Consider the following 18,339-nt stretch of genomic DNA (forward strand, 5'->3'; position numbering starts at 1 on the left):
TTCTAATTTATCTTCTAGCTCTTTTTTATCGTTTTCTGTTAAAGTTCCAAATAAGTATTTATAAGCAGTTCCCACAATATTAATTAATCCTCGTTTTTGTCTTTGTGTAAAAATAATTCCCTTGATTTCATGTTTTAGTTGTTTTAGTGCTAAGGCAATATCTGGTACGTAATTAAACTTGTTTTTGTATTTGATAAAGTCCTGATATGTTTCTAAAATTGTTGTTTGATTAACCTGTATCATATGATTTTCGTAATTTAAAGGTGTTTTTACAATCCCTGTATTCAGAAGTAAGTAACCGTTATTTGAAGTGAAAGGTGTAATACTAATTTGTTGAGCCGTTGTCGATATTACGTTCGTCCACTTCATTATCATGATCATTTTCAAAACCAGAGTCAGTATTGTCAGATTCCCTGGAATGTTTAGAGAGATTTAGCGCTTTAGCTTTTTTTAAATTTACTTATGTGATTTATTACTTTATGACCCCTTTAGTTCTTGCCAATGCTTTTCGTCTTTCTGTTCTAATGCTCCTGTCTTTTTGAATGGGTTTACTAATATTGGTATATCTAAGATCCACTTCATGTTCTTCCCGGTTCTTATTAATTTTATCTATTTTGTGTTCTTTTTGTTTTTGCATATTTTTGCTTGGTTCCATACCATAAAGAGAGATTTGTGCAGGGGTTTTACCAGTGGCATCATGGGTTATTTCATGATTGTAAATATACGTTGAGTTTTTTGAACCCTTTCAATATCAGCTATACCACTTTTACTACTAGTGATTTCAAAATTAATATTTTCTCTCTTTAACCAGTTTTGTAATGATTTGGATACTAGGCCAGGATCTTGATTTATTTTAATAGATTTCGGTTTACCTATCATACAAACAATTTTGAGTAATGCTTTTTTACTTTCAATCCAGTCTGTGGTTTTTATTTCTATAATAGAAATAAATTTTGAATGAATGTCAATACATGTCAAAAATTTACATAGGTCAATGAAATAATAGTCAATAACATATTTATCACGAATATTTTGGGTTGCAGGAGTGAAACTTTTCTGTGCTCTGCTTTGCATAAATAACAAATCTCGCATTTATTTATAATGTTTTGAAAAGATTTTTGTGCGTCTGGGAAACATCATTTAGTTTTAAAATCGTCATACGTATTTTTAATGCCTTGATGTATCGTCTTTTCATGTATTTCTAATATATTTTCGTGGAAGTCTGCTTACGTGGGCAAGTTTGGAAGTATAACTGAAGCTATCATTAATTTTGTACCAGTGTTTGGTTTAATTAAGTCCTTATAAGCTCGTTGAAAGACTGCAACGTCTCCGTCATTATTAATGAACATAACAAAATTATGTCCACATATGAATTTTATAATTATATCTTTTGCTAAACGGTCTGTCATGTCACTGTAAATTAATTTGTTAATAGTTTTGTTGAAGTAGTGAGTAAGTTCGTTAGTGTCTTGATATCTTTTTTCAAATATTAGTTGGTGATTAAAAACGTTAATAGGTCGTTCAGTTATCTGTATGCAATCTTATGCAATATGCACTGTTGCTGCTGTAGTTTCTAATTCATCATCATTTTAAAAAACTTCTTCATATTTTTATACCCTTGCAGATGGTATTATGATTTCAGTCAGAAGTTTGCAACGCAGTGAAGGAGACGTTTCCGACCCTATAAAGTATATATATTCTTGATCAGCATCACTAGTAGCGTCGATCTAGCCATGTCCGTCTGTCCGTCTGTCCGTCCGTTTATATGCAAACTAGTCTCTCAGTTTTAAAGCAATCTGCATGAAACTTTCCCAAAAGTTGTCTTTCTATTGCAGGTAGTATATAAGTCGGAACGAGCCGGATCGGACGACTATAGCATATAGCTCCCATAGGAACAATCGGAAAAATAAATGAAAAAAATTATAACTTTGCTGTTTTTTAATTTTTTGTTTAGTTCTTCGACATATAGTAATGGTAAAATATTTCCGATTTACGGTTTAAATTTCATCAAAATCGGACGACTATAGCATATAGCTCCCATAGGAACAATCGGAAAAATAAATGAAAAAAAATTATAACTTTGGTGTGTTTTAATTTTTTGTTTAGTTCTTCGAAATATAGTAATGGTTTATTATTTCAGAATTATGGTTTAAATTTTATCAAAATCGGACGACTATAGCATATAGCTCCCATAGAAATAATAAAAATATATAAAATAACTATCTAATAATTGAGCTGCAAATCACATAGTTTCAATGTTTTTCAGCATATACTCAAGTAAATCATAATTTAAATGTTTTCAAAAGTATTTAATTCATTAATTCATTCGGCTTGCCGAAGTTTGCTTTCTTTCTTGTTTATCTTTAGTTTCCTTTTTTGTAATTCTTGATATAGCACTTGATACGTGATTCTCTTTTCCTTTAATGTTTTTTATTTTCCAACGTTGTAACTTCATATCAGGTTCTTTTATGTTATGTAACCAAACAAACCGCTTGTTGGTCTGAGCATATTTTAAAACTTCTTCCAAAAAGATAGGGGCGGAAATATTTGGTTGCCCATACTATAGCTAGTAATTCTTTTTTAAAAGCTGCGTAATTTAACTCATGTAAAGTTCCACTGGCGAAAAAATAGACTTTCCTTCTTGTTTTAAAACAGCACCTAATGCATAATTGCTTGCATTTGTAGTTAAATCAAATTTTTTTTTGTTGAAATCCGGATATGTGAGAATTGGGTCGTTATTTATTAAAGATTTTAATTTTTCAAATGGTTCGTTATAACTGGGATCTTTAACATTTATTTTGGCTCCTTTCTTTTAACAAAGAGTCATTGGTTTTGCCATTTTTTCGAAGTTTTTTATAAATTTGCTATAAAATCCGCAAAAGGCCTCAAAACAATTTAATTTGTTTCGGAGAGTTTGGAATCCTGAATAGCTTGAATTTTATTTGGATTTGCCTTGATTCCTTCAAATTAAGTTTCTCGTTTCATAAACTCACATTTATCAAATTGCTGTTTAAGATTTGATCTGCGAAGACGTTCGAATACTTTTCTAATAGATTGGATATGCTCTTGCACAGATGTTGAAAATATGACAATATCGTTCAAATACACAAGATAATGGGTACCTATTATGTCGTATAATATATTATTCAACGCTTTTAAATGTTTAACATTTTTTTCCGCTACTGTATCTTTTTAACACTTTAATAATAATTTTGACTTAATTTCCATAAAGTTATCGTTCCTTGTAGATAAATCTGTATGACACTCTTTTATAAGCCACCAACGCCTGAAGATTCTGGTTATTTTAACCACCTTTCCGCTATCAAGTCATTTAACAAACTTTCCGATATGGATTAGTTGGTAGTTCTAGCAGATTTTAATTTACCTAAAATTACGTGATTAATAGAAAAAAAATTAAATGGCATATGACTTATTTGATGGCTTGCGACATATCCTTTTTCCAAATAAACCACTTTAAAAACAAACTTAATCGCTGTGCTTTGTAACAAAACCTGAAGCCGTGTTTCTGTCCAGAGTGGCAATACTTACGCAACATCAGGATCCATTTCACTATTTTCTCGGTATGAAAATCGACACGGGTACTGTTATAGAAGAGAAAATCAGAAATGTATGCTAAGCGATTACATTGTTTTCGCAATGCAGTCTTTTTATGGCTAAATAATTATATATTTGTCTTTGATTGGTCCGATCTCTACTTATACAATGCAATCTGCAATAAAATGTTTATTTAATTTCTGTGTTCTGTGGTACTATTCGCCTATCTCCAACAAATCACCTTGGTTTAGCAAACACCTGAAACTTTATAATAAACCGGTTCTCAATCTGTTTTTTTTTAGATTTCTAGGTACTCGGTTGAGATTCACTGTGTTTATAAAAACTATTAAAACCGTTGTAGGGCGCAGTTCTCACAGGACCCTAAGTATTTTTATAACTTTGTTAACACTAAGCGTAAATCTAATACTTATCTTTCCTTGCTTTACTTTGCAACTAAAGATCAGGCAATAGCCGAATTATTTACCCAGTTATTTCAAACGACTTATTTTACCTCAGCACATTCAACGCATCCATTTTCCTACACAGTTTCCAAATCGAACTTAATTTTTTGTTCCACCTTAAACAACAGTTCTCTGCTATTAGATATTCAACGTGTTAGGCCTGTTTATTTGCCATGGACCGAGTGCGGAATCTCTGTGCAAACCCTTATTAAATTATTCACTAATTTCCACATATTTGGGAGAGTCTTTACAAGAATATAACCAAATACTGGATTCAAAGAATTGTAGAGGTATATATCAGTTAATTCTCCCCGTCAACACGGGCTTTTGAAACGGAGGTCAACCACCACTAGCCTGTTGGAGTTCACTTCATTTCTGATAAAGGGCTTTGCTCCTGAACGCTTGCATCTAATTAAATCAACTTATAATTTTGGCGTATAATGACATCCCATATATTCTTATATTTTAAGAAGAACTTTTCTCTTATATTTTATGTACTCACTTTTCTTGAGTTGGCAACGCCGCAACTATAGCGTCTCGTATGAAATTCAATTCAGTACCAAATAGGCTTCGCAACTGGAAAGAATAAAAACATACAGTCCACGAAACCCCGCTTGTCTTATTCCTGATCATATTGTTAGTCCATCGTACCAGATTCTTGGACAGTTAGTGAAGTGCTTTGGAACTCAGGGTAATTGGTTGCAATGGATCAATTAAAAACACTAGTGAAAAGCCGTGCCAGGCCCAAGGCCAACATCACACGCACACTGGCATGGACTGAACAAACGGAGTCCACTGCGCAATCGGAGTTCACTGCACGTATGGAATTGCTGCAGGCAGTTTCACGAGAGTGTGAAAAGTAATGCTGATCCGGAGATCAACAACGCGACCTGCGAAACCAAATTTCTTAGGGCAAACGCACTACTCACCAGCGGTTGTAGGTGCACCAGGCACTGCAGTATTCTCAAAGGAAAATGGAGTCAAGCGAAGCATACTACCCACTGCCATGGTGTATGTTCAGAACGCGAACAGAGACATCTTAACATGCCGAATCTTATTGTACACCGGCTCCGAGCTTTCTTATGTTTCCGAACGTTGCATCCAGGCTTTAGGATTGGCACGATCCTCATTTCGTATATTGATTACAGGAATCACATCGGTGAAAGCAGACACCACAAGGGGATGCAGCAAACTCCATATTAAGTCGCGTATATCGGATGATAACTTGGTTGTCAACGCTCACGTACTGGGAATAATCACTTCTTCGTTAGAAAGACAAAACATCGACGCATCGTCACTGGAGGTATTCAATAATCTGCAGCTGGCAGATACACTCTTCAACACAAACGCACCAGTGCAAATTCTTTTGATCAGTGAACACGTTTGGTCCTTATTTACTGGTAGAAAACTGTAGAACAACAAGGGCGACTTAATCGCAATTTCATCGGTTTTCGGCTGGGTTATAACGTCACTCATGGTTGCGCCCATCCAAGCAACGCTAGTGCAATAGCTAGTTAACATTAAAAACAGCATCAAATCGGAACCGGAATATCAACAAGTCGAGAAGGACTTTATTACCAGTCACAATCGCAACGATAACGAAAGTATATCGTGGAACTTCCATTCAACACACCGAACACTGAATTCGGAGATGCTCTTCAAGGAGCGCTCAAACGTCTTAAATCTGTGGAGCGACGATAACAACAGAACGAGCAGCTGCGTACGCAGTACGTATACTTTAAAGGGGAATACATCAATCTTTGACATATGAGAGAAGTACCGCCAGACGAAATTGCTTAAGCGATCTTTTTACTGTATGTAAAAATTCGCGTTCTCAGCGGACATTGTTAAAATGTTCCGCCAAATATGGGTCAGCGAGGGGCATAGAAACTTCCAGAAAATTATCTGACGAGAGAACCCAAACGATCAAGTCAAGCATTTCCAACTATGCACAGTGACTTACGGAACTTCATGCGCACCATTTCTGGCCATTCGCGTACTGGAGCAACTGGCTGTCGATCATCAACAGCAAAAACCAAACGCTGCGAAAATCCTGCTGGATGATTTTTACGCTGATGACGTTCTTACTGGTTCGAATAGCGAGGATGAACTATTAAGAAACCGAAACGACTTGATTGAACTGATGTCTTGAGCAAATTTTAGGCTCGGTGAATGGGTATCTAATACTCCCTGCATACAAGCGATCGACTCCAAGGGCACTACTAAACCGTGGCCAGTTTAAGTTCTTGGGCTATACTGGCATCCTGAAAAGGACACGTTTACCTATAATGTGGACCTCGCTGCAAATCCCAACTGTACAAAGAGACAAGTCTTGTCGGTCGTGTCAAGGATATTTGATCCTTCTGGACTTTTGGCACCCATCGTGATTCAATTTAAAATATTGTTACAAAAGCTCTGACTTCTAAATCTGGATTGGGATGATCAACAGCCAAGCAAACTGGCAGACAATTGGCTAAAATGGCGAAAAGATCTAGACATTCTTCAGAAATTCCAATTTCCAACATTGAACTCCTCGGATTTTCCGACGCTTCAACAAGGGCCTATTCTGTTGTGGTCTACAGCAGGATGGTTACAAGGATTGCTCAATTTCGGAGTCAATAGTGGCTGCAAAAACCAGGGTAGCTCCACTAAAACAACAATCGCTGCCGCGCCTGGAACTTTGCGCTGCACTTCTTCTGAGTCAACTTATATGCTCGATCACTTATGGAGCATAACGAGCTCTAGACGAAATGCAAATGCAATCATCACAACAGCATCACGACATTGTCACCAGCACCCTTACGGATGTTCGAACCCAATCGGTTTTCATTCCTCCGAGAGCACCTCACTGGGGAGGGAAATGGGCATCCGCAGTTAGATGTGTAAAACTGCATCTTCACAGAATCATCGGGAATTCTACGCTAACTTCTTATCTCTAGCTCACTTCTTGATTGGCCGACCGTTTACCACTCTACCGGATCCTGATATACGGCACATTATAGTGGGTCGATTGGGATACTGGCAAACCATTCAAACTATGTATTAAGGCTTCTGGAAAAAGTGGCATCAGGAGTACCTGATCACTCTACAACAGCGCCCAAAGTAGGCCACGTCAACACCCAACATATCGATTGATGATGTTGAATTGGTTTATGAGTCTAATACACCACCAGCAGCATGGCATATCGCACGGATTATTAAAACCTATCGAAATATTTTATTTTATTTTATATACCGACTGCGATATAACTGCGATTATTTTACTGCTACCACTAATTTGAACTCGTAAACAGAAATAAAATGTATGCTGAAATATTATAAAATATATATTATAACATATAATCTTCTTATTTTTATCATAACCCAATAATATTTACTATTTTTAGGGTACCATAACCATATTTTTAGGGTACCAGGTTTGAAAAGTAGCAAAAGACAAAATATTCTTGATGCGCCGAAATTAAATAAATGCGTTCTATGAAATGACCAGTATCTATGTTGTATGGTTATTGCTTTAGTAAAGCATTCGACATTCGACTAAATTACTTACTTTTGGTTCGGAAACTCGAACTGTTAGGGTTTTCAGTTGATTTAAGTTATCTGAGTGGCAAACTCAAAGGGTCCTCTTTAAAAATGCCACTTACGTCCCACGTCCCACGTCCCACGTCCCACAGAGATCCATCTCGGCCCGCTACTCTCTACTTTTTTTAACGACCTCTTCTTAGTTATAAGTCATTCTCGCGTTCTTATGTACGCAGGTGAATTTAAATTTCTGCAGTACGAGGATATTTCCTGCCACAAAATCTTTCAATCCGATTTAAGTCAAAACTGGTGCCGGGTTATTTTACTTAATTTAAAAGCCTTTAAGTATAAGATGATGGCTTTTTATCGTGTCAAATTAAAAAAACGCGACTTGTTCTCGAGGTGAATACTCTTTGGATAGAAGTGCTGTTGTAAACGATCTGGTCGTCCTTCTCGACCCAAAACTAAAATCCTGGAGAATGAGTTATCATATTGATAACCCGATGCCCTCTGACCATGTCTGACTAGTCGAATGAGGGACGAAACGGCTGCTAGTCTTTCGGCTACCCGGTCGGCTATCTTGACGTCAATCTCCTTCCCCTTCTCGGACATCAGGCGTCCGTCGCCGTGAAGGTCATGCACAAGGGACATCGCTAGCCTGTCTCTGTCTACGTCGCTGAACTCCTTCTTTACGACGGAGGTAGGCCTCAATCTTCCTTGAGCTTCTTTTGCTCGCTTTGGCGCGCTGACTTCGTGGGAGCGGCCCCTCTTGGCGTGCTCTGTTTTACGCCTCTTTAGGTACTCCTTGAATGCCGCGATCTCCGCAAGGAGATCGAGTTAAGGGTGAACGCAAGGTACACGAAAAAATCAAAGTTTGCGAACAACGTTTCCTATAAAGCTCTCGCACAAGTGTGTAACTTGAAATACCTTTATATTTATACTTTTTATTTTATTTGTGATTGGACCTTTGAATTATTTTTAGCGCACAGTTATTTACATTAAATTTTTTCTCAGTGTTCAAAATATTACACATACAGTGTTTTCGTTGGTTAGTCGCCAATTATTAGATTTGAGGTTGGTCCCACGCCGCAGTCATGGGAAATTGTTGGGATAGCCTACGAACTCTTAAGTGGCAGGTGTAGTACCGGACAGATTACTACCGTCTTGTCTTCATTTTAGTAGACGATTAGGTAGAGAGAAACTTGCCTCTGTTATTTTTGGCCCTTAAGGCGCGATAACCCAATTCAAGTAATAATTTGACGGGGAATAATAATTTGTTCTAATGGGAAAAGTCCGTTATAGATAAGATATAGTCGACCGTTTCATTTTGGTCCGACTTATTCCGATTTATTACCTGTATTAGAAAAGGTAACACATTGTGGTTCTGCGTCATGTGGAATCATTCATTATTAAGTCAACTATTGCGATAATGTACTCTAGCTGTTAAATATTTCACAAGCCTGTTAAACGAGTTGTTCCGAAAAAGTTGTTTGTCGACCCATTGAACTTGAGCTAGCGCAATGTCAAGCAAGTCGTCAATAAAGTCATGCTGCGCTAAAGGAAGTAAGATACTAGTCTTTTCATCAGTGGACCAATTCGTAATCGGTTTATTAAAATCACCTTAAACTTTTAACAGATTTTTATAAGACAGTTGTTTAAAAATGGACTGCTAAACCGTTGCCTTAGCTTTGACTCTTTTACTACTAAATGTTGCGGCCAAAAGTCGCAAGAGCACTGCGAAGAGCTCGTTTGGACAGTAATCTTGAAAGATGAAATGTCCCTACCGTAAGAGAAGTTGAATTTTTTCACCTTCACATAAACGTGATCGACTTTAGTTTTGTCTTGTTTATAAGATAGCACATCAGAAGATGTTTGAGTAGGGAAGAGCCGAGAAACAAATATTGGTTTCTTGAGTGGAACCACAAAAAGGGGTTTTGGAATTGCAAACCGAGTTTCTGCAGAACCAGCTTAAGTCAGTATTTCGAAAACAATATCCCCTTGTGCCGGTAGAGTTAAGCTACTAGGGTTTGGTAGGTTTACTGATTGTGAAGCCACAGCGGACAAAACAGAAATTTGTGACATCCCTCACTGCACACCCTCTGCTACGGATTGTCCGTGTTCTTAATATTTTTTAACTGCTGATCTACGGGAGCGTTCTACTTCACTCTTGCCGATGGCTGCCATCGTCTAGCCTCAACGTAACAGCTGATAACCGCTAACAGACCGCCTTTAGTTAGTCGACATAACAAAATCGCAGATTGGACCCATAGGAAAGATCATCACATGTTCTGCCTGTAAAACCAGCGCACTTAGTTTGCACCAAATTTTGACAAAGCCAACAAGTCATTTTGACTGGTCAGCCCTGACCATCAGCTTGCATTTCTTGCAGAAACACGAAAAATTGTTATTCATGTTTATATTAAATTTTGACAGTAAAAGCGCAGAAACTACACGCATAGAACTGTCGAAAGAGAGAGAGAGAGCTCAAGAAAGCGAGAGATCAAGAGAGCGGGACTGTAATGTAAGCGCATGCAAGCCCAACACCAAATACAGGACACAAGGGAATCACCACAAAATCACAAAAACAGAACAGAAACGATAACCAGAAACACGATAACAGAAACACAAATGTTTAAATTGTTTTCTTAGTATTTGGTAGGTAGTTTTCACTGGCGAAGCGAGAGAAACTAAACTTAAGCTATGAAAAAACAACTGCGATAAGCTAATGAAACTTTATAAAGCTAAATCTTATTGAAATAAGGATTTTAGCACAAACGAAAACTGGCAACAGAAGGTTTAAGAACATACTTGTTTATTCATTTGCAATTAATTTTTTTAATTGACCATCTTAACGGCTTTGTTGCTTCGTTTTATAATTTCGGCTCGTCTGTGGTTGATAGGCTCTGCCATGTGATCTTGTGAATCCCCCGGCGCTTACGTTGCTTGAACAAGTTTTAAATTTTGTTTACTTTACAGTTTTATTTTTCACTTTTACGTTATTAGTGGATTTTGGCAATATTCCTGTGTGATGTTCCAGGAAGCCTTGAGCGCCTAACTCAATGAAGTCAAAACTGGAAACAACAATTTTGGATAATGTCACATTATGAATAGAAGTGCAGAAGGCTTCTTATTTTAATTATGATATATTAATTACAAATACAATTATAATCCACAGACATTTTTATTTTTCTTTTTTTCCAAGTAGGTGTTAGCTTGTACGGTAATGATTTGCGCTGACAATTAATATATATAACCATTATTTTGTAAACTTACTGAACATGTAGTAAGTGTAAGAACTAATAATCAAAGTCCAAGTTTAATTGGGATATAATTTATTTATAAAATTTGTTTGTTGTTTCCAGGTGAAAAAAATATGACACGATAAATAACGCAAGATGAAAGTAAATAAAATGCACGATCGTTTTCTTGAAAACTTTATAATTAAAAAATGGAAGTCATAGTACCATCAAATGATCACAATATAAGCAAAAAAATCAATCAGCAAGGATAATCGAAAGAATTCGCTAAGCTCAATAATGATGACGCTAACTACTTGTGTTTAACTGTGCGAGTAAAAGATTGAGATTGACATGAGAATTTAAAACTTTTTATCTTCCAATGTACAAAAAATCTATAAAAAAAAATTTTGTGTGAGCTTACCGTCCATGACAACGAAGTGCCAAGTGATCAGCACTTTTCTTTGACTAGCAACCAAATTTCAAGTTTTCAATTAATGACAAACTTACACGAAAAATATTTTACTAATATTCAAGTGAGTTTATTAGAAATGTCAGACTCCGTGTCAAAGAATTCAAAAAATATTACAAATTGCTTAAGTTTGGATAAAGACATCCGTGAAATATCTCCAAGCAACATTTCTTGTGCACCAATTAAACATGAAACTGGATCTAGACTTCAGTCAATGGAAATTCGACCTATATATCCGAATGTACCGTATAGCCCCTACAGTAGTCCTTTTGGAAGTCCTCAAACCAATCGACGTCGCCCGGCTTTTCGAGAGTCCAGAAGAATATCAATAGAAAAATCGGGAAGCTTTCATCAATTAAACCAATATAAATTAATGGAACAAATCGGTCAGGTAAATATTTGATTCTTAACTAATTTTCATATTCGTATTACACAAGTCTTATTAAGTCAAAGCGTGTAGATAGGACAAAATGTATCATTCTCTAAAAGTTTTCAGCTGTTTGATATAGTCGTCCGATTTTGAACAAACACAAAACCGTATATAGCGCTTTTATCTCGAGTTCAATGCATATACAAACAATGGTTCACAGCTTATTTGATGCACAGCCTATTTAAAAATTTAACTTTTGAACGTAAAGAGCTATGTTAAAAATTGTAATGGCTAATAATAGATTTATACATCTAGTTTTATAAATGACAATAGTTTATTTCATTAAAATTATTTAATTTATTTTCAAAAAATACTAGATATTTTCTGGTCACAGCTTATTTGATGCAAGATCAATACTGTATTTTACAGTTGCTTTTCCGTTGAATTCGCTTGCAGTTCCCGCTTAAGTTTTTTTTTTAGTTTTGCGCTTTAACTTGAAGACAATGTGACCTCGCACATAAATTCAGAAGCGTGAATTAGTCCTACAACATTTCAAAAATGGGGTCTCCCAACGCGGAATTGCAAAATTGTGGATTTAAGTCCGTCTACTGTTCAGCACACGTTCACGAAAATTGAGTCGAAAATAAGGTCAGAAACGCACCGAATAAGATTTCCAATGCTTACGACGACCGCTTAATAGTGAGGAAAATTAAAGAAAACCTCAGGCTGTCATGTTGCCCAGAAACTATTCGCCGGGTGCTCCGTCACATCACATCACATCACATCACATAAAGATCGAGTAGCCAGTATGTTTAAAAATCACGTAGTTTTTGTTTTATTTATTCTACTATTCCGCCTTCGTCATCCTATCCGGCCGTTCCGACTTATATACCACAATAGATTGGAGTGATTTTGTCTGATTTTTCTAACATCAATAATGGGCTTCTGACACTACATTGTTGGCTTCATTTATTGCTCGTTTATTTTTTTTAACTGTACGATTTTACGTAAGCGCGAGCAAGACAAACATCTGACGAACCCAATGAACAATAGGACGATACATCAATGATCAAAATTGTTTTTAAAAAGTACAATTTTGCTCATTCATTGGAGTTGACAATAAAACAGAATAAAAAAACGAGGCTTAAATGTGAACAAAATACGAAAGGTAACAACTGAACACCTTTAAACGTCAAAATTAGCGGAATAAACACAATATAATAAACGAAACAATAAAGTTTGAATACAACGTTAAAAATACAGTGTGATCGTGAACTGTATACCAAGAGAATCTCAAGCAGCATCCATATAGTTGTCTCTGTCTCTGAGCTTCAATGAATCCGTTAATGAATGAGACGAACAATGTAATGTCATACCCGTATAAGTAAACTCTAAATCAAAAACACCGAGTTGTTTACACTCGATAAAACAAGAAGACCTATTAAAAATTTAGCGCAAAGACATACATTAGTTGATTTATTTTTGTTTGTTTGTTACGTAAGTTTTTTTGTGCCTAGTCCACAGGATTTGGGCCGAGGGAGTTGCGCCCTGTTAGGGCTCGCTGGGTGCCGGCATAACGAGAATAAATTTATCGTGCCTTATTTTTTTTTGTGCCTGGCATTAGTCCTCCGCCCATATCCGCAAGTCCCGCTGCGTGTCGTCCCTCAGCCGTACTAGGTCGTTAAGTCGTACGTAGTTGGCGTTTATTCTCGCCATAGTTTTTTCGATCTCTCGCTGCGTTGACCGCAGCGTATCTTCCAGGGGAATATCCGCCCAGGCCAGTCTTTCCCGCTTGTCTGCCGCTATATCTCTGCGGTGTCGAGCGTCGGCTTCTGAGGGGAGGGGTCTTCCCTCAGCCTCGCACCTTTCAAGGTGTTTCTCTACGGCCTTCCTTGTAATTTCAATCTTTCCTTTTTTTTGTCTTTTGTTTTGCTAAACGGCAAATCTGTTCTTGCTTGACTGGGTAGTACAATTGCACTGATCGCTGGTAGTTTTCACCAAGATTCAAACAGCGTAAAGGTCTTTGGCGTGATATACCAATCGTACCCGATTGGGCCCTAGCTTTGCATTATACCCTTCTGTTCGGCTACTCTGCTTGTACTTTTATCGGTATACAACCTGACCTACCGCAAATTTAATTTTCTTACTGCGGGTATTATACGTCCTTTCAGCTTTTTCGTGTTCCCGAACTAATCCTTGTTTAACTACACAAACATTGCATAATATGGTTCCAATACCAAAGCTTCGTGATAGCCACTTCGTAGTGTACACGCGATTCGACTCAGGTGTTTCTCCCAATGCCGCTGGTTCTTGTCAGTAGCTGCCCTGAGCATTTGTAGCACGGATTGGTTTACGCGTTCTGCTGCATGCGCTTGTGGCGAATTAAAGCCCGTTTGAACGTGTCGGATTCCATATTAGGTGATTTATTCGGTAAATGTTGCCGCCACAAGTTGCTTAACGTTATCGGAGTGAATGCATTCTGGCAATCCAAATTGATGAAATATGTTTCTTTAGAGAATTGTTACTACGGCTGTTGCGGTTGCTTTTCGCATTGCCTCTAGCCAGACGAATTTGGTGCTTCCGGATTTGGTCCGGGGATAAGGTCCCATGAAATCAATGTAAAGTCTTTGACCTGGCCGTTCAGTCAGCGCTCTGCTGGTTTTGTTCGTTGCTTTGCTGACTCTGCAAATTTCACAATTCTTAACAGTTGTTTGTACATCAACCGTCATTGCGGTCGAGCCAAATTTTTGTGTATACCGCCGTGACCTGCCACTCGAGAATGGTGTGCCTTATGAACTAGGTCTTGCCGAAGTTCCTCAGGAACCCACAGCTTCGAAGCAAAAGGACCATGCTTGTTAATTGTTTCCTCAATATACCAACTATCAGGACCTTATAAAATCGGTACACAAAGAGTTCCTTTTGTTTTCTTTACGTGGTTTAAACTGGGATAATCATCGTCATCTACCATCTTACGTGGATAGACTGCGTCTACTGAACCTGTCCTCCCTTAAGGATCGTCGGACCTGCCATGGTGTCATGTTCCTTCACAAATTAATAACTGGGTCAAATACGGTCATCCATCCCTTACGGTCTAGTCGTCACTTTCGACCTATTGCCCTCGATATTAGTAAAACGAATTTCGAGGTACATGATCCATTTCGCGTTTTATGTTCGCAATATAATGAACTGTATTTTTTTATATTTTCTGAATGCTCAATTAAATTGTAACAAACATCCTAACTCACCTGTTCTTGTCCCAACCCACTTGATGTGAGTCGGGTAGTATGTTTATGTTGGCAGATATTTTCTAACTTTAATGTAATTATTAAAATAAATAAATTTCGCCTGTTCGGAATCCTAACCTCTTATACACGTATCTATCGGACGTCTGGGTATCAGGAGTCTTTTCTGCGTCTTTTTCAACAGATTGAACTAATTCTTTGTATTCCATTCACTGAAAAGCTGCTGATCGAAGTTTACCTCTGCCGCATCCCTAAGTCCCGATGTTACCTCATCCATATGTACCCTTAAAAATCCGATGATGTTAATTCAGGTGCTAATACCAGGCTGGTCTTCAGAGCCTCAAATGTTTTAATGCCTTCTTCATCGAGCTAGTATTTTCTGACTCGATCCTTTCATGAAGCGGTGCTGCAGTTTGTACGTATTTTTGTATAAAACGTCGGTACCACCCTGTCATTCCCAAAAATTGCATCTGCTTAACGGAAACTGGCTGTGAAAATTCTTGAATAGCCTTTATTTTTCATGGATCGGCTTTTATGTAACCCCCACCTACTACAAATCCCAGGCATTTAGCTTGCCTGTAGCAGAACTTACTTTTTCCCATATTAATTGTTAATTTTGCTTTCCTCAAGCAATCACTGACTTGCCACAACATTTCGAAATGTTTTTCAAAAGTTGTAGAACAGACCAGTAAATCTTAAAGAAACACGAAGACAAATTCTCTTAATGCTGCTGGAATAACTTTGTCCGTCAGTCTGTACATTCGCTGGGCAGCGTTACATAGGCCGAACGGCATGATATTTGCTAACTTTAAAAATAAAATAATTAAATTTTGCCTGTTCGGAATCCTAACCTCTTATACACATAACCTTGTTTAATTTTAAATCGTGATTTCTACGTCTATAATTTAATGACATTAGGTGAATCTATTGAAGATGTGGCAGAGATCATAAAGCAGACAACGTAATTATTAAAGGAAAGCCATTTTCAAATTAGATTGTGGTGCTCTAATGCATCGGAAATCTTGAACGGAATTTCTGGCCAGGATAAGGAGAGGAGCTAGTTTCAGGGCGGAACGGACATCACAAAGACCCTTGGTCGGTCCTGGAATCCGGTTACAGATCGATTTCTTTGCTCACTTTTATGATCCCCTAGGATTAATTGGTTCCGTGATAACAAAAGCCAAAAAATTTGTATATTTAGTGGGATGAAAGCTTGCTAGCCTCATTGGCATCGGCCTGAATAACTTCGTACGATAGTCTGTCTAATTCTTAGAGCTTTTCCTTCCCACGACTAGTTTTACTTCCAGATTCTCAAGTTGAAGTCCATGGATTCTGCGACGCCAGCACACTCTCAAATGTCGCTTGCGTATACGTTGTAGCAAGGGCACATGGCACAACTCGTGCGCTTTTGCTGTGCTTAATGTCTTATGCATAGTGGCGTTATACATATACCCACTAAAACTATGGTTGCAATGGCCAGCTTTCATATCTAAAGATCAAACGTCATGGCCAATCTGTAATTTAAAAATAACCATAATCAGAGCTTCGTAAAAGAGTCTTAAAAAATGTGTGTGTTTCTGCAAGAAATGCAGTCTGATGGTCGGGGCTGGCCAAACAAATATGACTTGCTGGCTTTGTGAAAGTTTGGTGCACACTAAGTGCGCTAGTTTTATAGGCCGATCACGTGATGACCTTTCTTAGTGGCCCAATCTGCGATTTTGTTGTGTTGTGAAATCGTTGATGCGCCATACTAAAAGCGGTCTGTTAAAGTTTGTCAGATGTTTCGGTGAGGCTAGATATAGTTTTTGCCGAGCAGATGAGCTGTTCTCTGCGCTCAGTTTAATAGCCGCAAGCTATTAACAGAACCTCCTAAGTGGTACGTCGCCTTAGGGGAACACCCCACAGCAATCAGCAAGCAAGCTGCAGAACGCTCCCGCGAATCAGCAGCCCATCGCAGCAACCCCTAAAAGCTGCTAAGATCGGTATAATATTTGGAACCCAAACAATCCGTGGCGAAGGGTGTGCAGCGAGAGACTTCCCGAATTTCTGATTTGTCCGCTGTGGCTTCACAATCAGTGAACCTACAAAACCCAAGTAGCTTAACTTTTTCCGGGGGATATTGTGTCCGGAATACCGGCTGAAGTTGGTTCTGCAGAAATTTCTGTCTGCAGTTCCGAAACCACTTTGTTTCTCGGCTTTCCCCTGCTCAAACATCTTCTGATGTGCTGTCTTATATACAAGAAAAAACTAAAGCCGATCATGTTAATGTAAAAGTGAAAAAATTCAACTTTTCTTCCGCAAAATAAATCGTAGCTAATACGAAATGCTCGTGGGAGTCTGTTTTCTCAATCAAGGCACGAATAGTGTATCATCTTCATCTTCAGCTCTTTCTTCTGCTCCCTCTTCAAAAATCTAACATCCCGCCTCCTTCTTTCCTATCAAAATACCTGGAGGTTACTTTTTTTTCTTGTATCCCATGTTATTCTGTTTACAGAAACCTGGTTAAAACAGGAGGAATCTTTATTTCTGTAGACTCAAACCTCACGTCTGAATTGAATTTCTGGATATAAAATTATCGTTCCCCGGTAATTTTGTATATGTTTATTATTCATACATTCCGCCAGCATCTGAGTTTCCGATTTATGTGAACCACCTTTACGTTATACAGTCCATTTTTACTAAAATGTCAACTAGAGATCAGTTAATAGTTTTAGGTGATTTTAATATACCGAATGCGACTTGGTCCACAGACTTGGCGCAGCGTGACTTTATTGACGATTTACTTGGCATTTCGCTATCACAAGTGAACCATGTTCAGAATTCTTTGGGTCGCTTACTGGATTTGTGTTTTGTGTCACATCCAGAAAGCGTATGTTTATTAAAAACGAATCCACTGCTTTTCCAAGACTAACTTTGACCGCTCAAATACCTGTATAAATGGCTTTAATTGGTCCGAACTTTATTTATGCACTAACATGGCAGAGGTCGTTAATATCTTTAAAAGTGCATTAAGTGCATTATTTATAAATGCTATCTAGCATAAACATTTTTAAGTCCAGACTGTATAACAAATGTAAATAAGGTGGATGTACACTGCCTTTTCGAAATAAAAAAGTGTTCGGTCTTATTTTACCGTGCTTTATGTTGTTATGCTTATTTAACTCGTTGTAGGATCCAGTTTTCAATAGATCCAAAACAGTTTTATAATTTTGTTAAAACTAAGCGTAAGCCCGCCTCTTCCCCAGCATCGCTTTTACTAGCAAATTCTACGGCAAACATCGATCAGGCAATTGTCGATATTTTGCACAGTTTTTTCAAACGACATTTTCAGCTACGTGCGGCTGTGTGCTTAGATACTGCTCAGAGACCCTGTGCAGACCACTTCACAAATTAATTAGCCTATCCCTAAAAACTACTGACTTTCCACCTATCTGGAAAGAATCATTTGTTATTCCCCTTCATAAAAAGGGAAATAAATTAA

At 37.7% G+C, this 18,339-nt stretch overlaps 1 protein-coding gene across 4 annotated transcripts in view; it reads left to right on the forward strand.

Moving 5' to 3' along the window:
* The window catches only part of LOC108139219 (calcium/calmodulin-dependent protein kinase kinase 2), a 133,317-nt gene that overhangs the window by 25,454 nt on the left and 89,524 nt on the right, over positions 1-18,339 (forward strand). For all 4 annotated transcript variants that reach the window (XM_041708545.1, XM_041708544.1, XM_041708542.1 and 1 more), the window contains one exon: positions 10,901-11,637. In XM_041708545.1, the coding sequence (XP_041564479.1) occupies positions 11,272-11,637 (366 nt within the window). In that variant the 5' untranslated portion in view covers positions 10,901-11,271. The remainder of the gene's footprint in view (positions 1-10,900; positions 11,638-18,339) is intronic.

This window comes from Drosophila elegans, unplaced genomic scaffold (genome assembly GCF_018152505.1).
Source record: "Drosophila elegans isolate 14027-0461.03 unplaced genomic scaffold, ASM1815250v1 contig_257, whole genome shotgun sequence".
NCBI lineage: Eukaryota > Metazoa > Arthropoda > Insecta > Diptera > Drosophilidae > Drosophila > Drosophila elegans.